At 45.3% G+C, this 5,176-nt stretch overlaps 1 protein-coding gene across 2 annotated transcripts in view; it reads right to left on the bottom strand.

The window, feature by feature from the left end:
- Positions 1-284: 284 nt before the first annotated feature.
- The window catches only part of sec23b (SEC23 homolog B, coat complex II component), a 10,039-nt gene continuing 5,147 nt past the window's right edge, over positions 285-5,176 (bottom strand). For both annotated transcript variants that reach the window (XM_031864561.1, XM_031864560.1), the window contains exons 8-19: positions 4,317-4,475; positions 4,038-4,153; positions 3,781-3,904; positions 3,564-3,644; positions 3,367-3,456; positions 3,020-3,126; positions 2,659-2,812; positions 2,415-2,492; positions 2,096-2,257; positions 1,867-1,953; positions 1,467-1,688; positions 285-859 (exon numbers count right to left, since the gene is read on the bottom strand). In XM_031864561.1, the coding sequence (XP_031720421.1) occupies positions 770-859; positions 1,467-1,688; positions 1,867-1,953; positions 2,096-2,257; positions 2,415-2,492; positions 2,659-2,812; positions 3,020-3,126; positions 3,367-3,456; positions 3,564-3,644; positions 3,781-3,904; positions 4,038-4,153; positions 4,317-4,475 (1,470 nt within the window). In that variant the 3' untranslated portion in view covers positions 285-769. The remainder of the gene's footprint in view (positions 860-1,466; positions 1,689-1,866; positions 1,954-2,095; positions 2,258-2,414; positions 2,493-2,658; positions 2,813-3,019; positions 3,127-3,366; positions 3,457-3,563; positions 3,645-3,780; positions 3,905-4,037; positions 4,154-4,316; positions 4,476-5,176) is intronic.

The following is a 5,176-nucleotide window of genomic DNA, read 5'->3' as shown; positions in this document are numbered from 1 at the left end:
CGGGTGCAAAATACCAGATGGTGATGAGAGGACTAAACTATAGAGTGCCTTATGAAGTAACAAATAAAGCTCAATGTTCGTCATTGAAAACAGAGTCGGTCTGCTGAGTTGATGTGATGGACCACAATTCCTCAGAACATTAATCCTGATTATTCAGAGGGAATTCTCTTGGAACAAACGGGTATAATCCACGTAGGATTTTAAATCTATATATCAAATAAACTGTGATTAACAAGCCATCGGTGTGAAGCCCGATGAGACCTGTGAACACTTCTTCAGCATCAGACGGTACCATCAGAATTTATTCATGAGAAAATGTTATCACAGACAAGCAGCGTATTTGGACAGCACATTTAACCAACTCTGATGCAGTAGTCATATTTATAGGACAAATAAAACAAGAACGTATCATTAGTCTAATTATTCTGTAATGTCAAATATAAAAGAGAAAGAGTATTTGATATTGCTTACATGAGGACAGTCTCGAGTACTGGAGCAGTTTCTTATAAATAACAAGTTAATGAAAATGAGTAGAAATATCACTTCTTTTTCATATTAGGAATGTGTCGTTCCCTCCCCCCCCTTCTTTCCTTCCTGTTCATGTTGTAGCATGGATATGTCACACACACGACTCCAGAAACGACACAATCAAGCACATACAGTGGACTCTCTGGGTTTGGCTCATTTAAAAACTAGCAGGGGAAATAAATGTTAATGGATCCCGATGTCGTAACGTGAATGTCTGATCTCTGTGGTGGAATAGAGACGTCTACGTGGAGCTGGAAACGGCCAGCTTCTTCAAGTGGTCCATGAAGACCTGCAGGCTGACGTCGTCGGTGAGGATCGGGGCGCCCGCCTCCTACAGATGCACAGGAAGCAAACAGAGGCCGAGTGAATTACGCACTTAGCGTACAGATCTTTTCATTACATAACTCTGATCCCATGATCACTTTAGTGGAGCAAAACTGGTTTATCACTAAGATTGGCTTACGCGGGGCCTTGTTCTCTTCATAACCTCATTGTGGGAGCGCTGTATATGTATTCACAGTGTTTATAAACAGCAGGGTATAGTTCTTATCTTGGGAAATAAAGAGATTGATGCTATTTTCAGCTTTCAATCTCCCACACTTAAATTCAGAGGTTAGCAAATGTAAGACCTGGATTTTCCAACAGTTTGACTTTAAACTTCCCCCCCAGGGGTACAGACAATCCGGGGGTTTAAAAGACTTCATTTGGAGGCAAGAAGTAAATGAGAAATTTCAGAAACTTTCAGAAATTTTAGTTTTGTACTGATGCGTTATGAAAGCGCTGTAGGAGGTTGTAAATAACTTCCACTGAAGCTCCATGAGGAGCGAGACAAATGAGTGAAAATCCACCGACGTCTTTAGATGGTCTGCCGAAAATGTTGTGGACCTTTAAAAGCAATCTTTTTCTGAAGCATGAAGTCATAGCGTATAATGCCGTACCTGTCCCCAGGCGTAGATGTTGTTGTGGGTCTGCGATGGGTTGACCTTAGAGAGCAGGAAGCGAGCCTGGGAGCCTCCGTGCTCTGTGTCGATGTAGCGCGGCATGGGGAAGCGCGTCTGCAGGATCTCCTGGGCATCGTCCAGTGGAGCCAGCAGCAGCTGTTTGAAGTTCTCGTACTCGGCCATTTCCTGGTAGCCGGCCTTACGCCACTGGGCTATGGTCTGGAAACAAAAAACGAAATTGACAGCATTAAGAAACAGCCTTCTGTATCAGCTAATGAGTCGTTATCCTCTAGAAAGAAAGTCATGAAATGACCCGACAGGTGGAGATTTTTGGATCTAAAAGGGGATAAATCAAATGTCGTCCTGCTGGAGATGTAAATGGATATAACGGTCTCACCTCTCCGTGGTAAATAACCAGCTGGAAGAAAGTGTCCATCAGCAGGATTCGATCTGGCAGGATACTGCTGCTGTCCAGGAGGACGGGCTGCGAAGAAAAACAGTTTGGAACAACTCAAGCGCCACATAACTGACACACATTTCTTATGAAGGTCCTGATGCTCCTCTAACGCTGATAATAATAATAATAATAATAATAATAATAATGGTGTGCAGGGGGTGAGGCTGACCTCTGGTGGTCCATGGAAGGAGTATGAGTAGAGGATGGGCTGGATCATGATCAGGGACTGGGTCAGGTCCTGCCTGACAAAGTGGTGCCTGTAATAGGACGACTCATCGGGGCTGTTGTTGAACACCTGCAGGAAGGGCGACCGCCGCAGGTGGAACATAAACTGCAGGTGGAGGAGAGGAAAAAGTTAGTTTTATTTTATGTCCTAGCGCAAGTCAATTACATTTATATTACAGTGTTATCATCATTGGTCAAGTCATATTTTAATCAGCTCTACAATGATCGGGTAGTAATTATTATTATTATTATTATAGGTTCACCTGTGGGTAGAGGGACAGAGACTCTGACAGTTTGAAGGATGTCGGATCATCTTTGTTGAACTGGCCGAACTTCTGACACTGAAACCAAGGGAGGCAAAACACTGTTCAAACATTGAACACAAACCTTACATAACTTGGCACATCATACGTAAGCAAATACGGATTGGCTCTATAGCACACAATGCCAACTATGCATTGTTGTCATCACAAAGCGCAGGTAGGGAGGCGTGGGAGCGGCACTCACCAGGCGGATGAGCTGCCTGTCGAGCCAGCGCAGGACATCTGGTCCCTCCTCCGACTCCGCTCTGAAGACTCCCAGGCGAGCCATGAGCACCGCGGCCACCTCCTGGTCGAACGACGACTCGATGTGCTGAATCTGGGACTGTGCATCCGCCCAGCTTAGGTGGGGACAGACAGAAAGGTGCAGGTGTCAAAATATGTCTGTGTTTTACTGCTGCGCCAAATTCCTTGCATGGGTAACGCACTAACACAATAAACTGACTCTAGGTGCGTGAAGTGAATATTCACTGGACAGTCTAAGCTAGCTTGTTGATGATAATGTTCCAGGTTGACGTGGAGTGAAGTAGAGGTTCATGGTGTCTTACTTCCTTGCGATGGTCGTGACCCGTATCCTCCTTTGTGTGTTGGAGTGCTGGTACTGGGTGACAAACTGGACCGCCCCTCGGCCACCTTGGGGGACTGGTGCATTGTGCTACACACACACACACAAAACAGTAGAGACAGTCAGACTACTATCGTCAATCACTTCTCTCTTTGAATGAGCTGAACAGATGACCTTCTACCAAAAGGAAAACAACACAAAAAGAAGTCATTGTTTCACTAAACAAAGCCTTCATCCCATCACAATTATTCACTTGTTTGATATGATTAGCGACTGTACTTTAGTCTGCCTACAGTAATCCCATCAGAGCTCACAAGATAAGGTTTTTACCTGATTCACCACTTCAAAATAGATGCCCAAAGTGGTGGAGGGGTTGAGACCGCACACTTTCCATTGGTTCGTGCCACCGATGCCCATCTCCTACACGAGACAGAGAACACATTGTTGTGGATGCCTGTAAACAACAGCTCTCGCACTACAATACAATTGTGTGAAGGAAGGAATTTGACTGCTGGGCAGCGACTCACAGTCTCTGAAACACAAGAGCCCTTGGAGTTGAGTGAAACACACGGTCCAATGGTCCCGCAAACCTTCACTTCCCTTGATGTCTAAGAAGACAGAAAGACACACGACATAAGTATGGAAGTACAGAGCCATCTGAAAACAATCACGACGTTTGAGTGATTGACACAAGATACAACAACGATATTCATCGTGACTCAGATGACTTAATCACTTCTTTACCTTGACTTCTAGGACACCACCGAAGGCCATGCGGAAATCTCCATTGAAGTCTTTGCTGAAGACTCTCTGGAAGGTCTGCTTGAACAGGGATGTGTTGAAGGAGTCTCCCATAACTATGTGGCCCCTGATAATGAAATAGAACACATTTGTTTAGAATCACATATTTTTCTGAAAGGGGTATTTATGCGTTAAAATAAAAGGAAAAGTAAAACAGAATCACACATCCCCAACCAATCAAACAGTGAGTGCTGACTTACCCGGTGAGATTAGATAAGCACTTCATCTCCAGCAGTCCCGTCTGGTCCAGGGCACAGGCGTAGATATCAATACAGTGGCCATTTACTGCTGAGCGGTTGGCCATGGCTTCATAGTACTGTGTGATACAAACAAACAAGCAGACAAAAGACATGAAATGACGAGTTAATGTCAGTGAACAAAAGTCAGTTACGACAACAAATTGTAAAAGGAAAAGTTCAATCAAATACAAGAACTGGTGCAAATGGCAAGACTTGCAGAGGGTTCATGCACCGGCTCACCTTGGTGGTTTTCTTCAAATGGCGAGCGTTGTCTTTCTGGATGTCATGCCAGGAGCGGATGGGGTTCTTCAGCTCGTCTCCCACCACCATGCCTGGGCCTTGGGTGGGGGGCCCTCCGATGAACAGCATCACACGAGCCCCTGTGTTGGGGAACGTACCCTGAGGATGAAGAGATGAAGAGTCTTAAACAGCTGTGAGTATTAACAATAGCCATGTTTGTTGTTTACGTTCAATGTAGTCATTTTGGGGGCGTGGCTTTGGAGGGACGGGCTGTCAGTGCTGCTAGCTGTTATCATTGGAAAACAGTTGGGATGACTTTGTTGGTTGGATTATTTCAAAAATCTAGTGTACTCAAGATTAGCAAGCCTAGCTTTAACTGAATGTATGTATAGAGAGCATCAGAGGTCTGCTGACGCTTTTAGGGAATCAGTTTTCAGAGGGCCGACCTCACAGCCAACACGTCCAACTAAGTCCATAGTCCAGGAGTCTCGAGTCAGAGAAACAGACCTTTGGTAGAATGCCACATCACCACAGAGCCACTGAAATCAGCTGTTAAGCTCTACGTAAACAGTGATTCATTTATACAGGGACAAAGTGTACTCGCAATCAAACAAATAAGCCAACTAATGGTGGATGCTAACCACTTTGTGCAGTTCTGCTTTTTAAGCAAAATGACTCAATCATCAAGTCAAACGCCTCTCGACAAATCAGTGAATCTGGAGTCCCTGAAAGAACCAAATGTATTCTAATCAGGCCTCGTCTCCCATGTGCTGAAGGGGAGTACAGCGGGGGGGGGGGGGGGGGGGGGCGGGTTGGTTGTGGAGATAAAAAAAGCACGGACGGGGGTGGGGTGGGGGGGG

This window comes from Anarrhichthys ocellatus, unplaced genomic scaffold, assembly GCF_004355925.1.
Source record: "Anarrhichthys ocellatus isolate YVR2014 unplaced genomic scaffold, GSC_Weel_1.0 scaffold31, whole genome shotgun sequence".
Classification (NCBI taxonomy): Eukaryota; Metazoa; Chordata; class Actinopteri; order Perciformes; family Anarhichadidae; genus Anarrhichthys; species Anarrhichthys ocellatus.
This window is presented reverse-complemented; position numbering and strand designations above follow the sequence as displayed.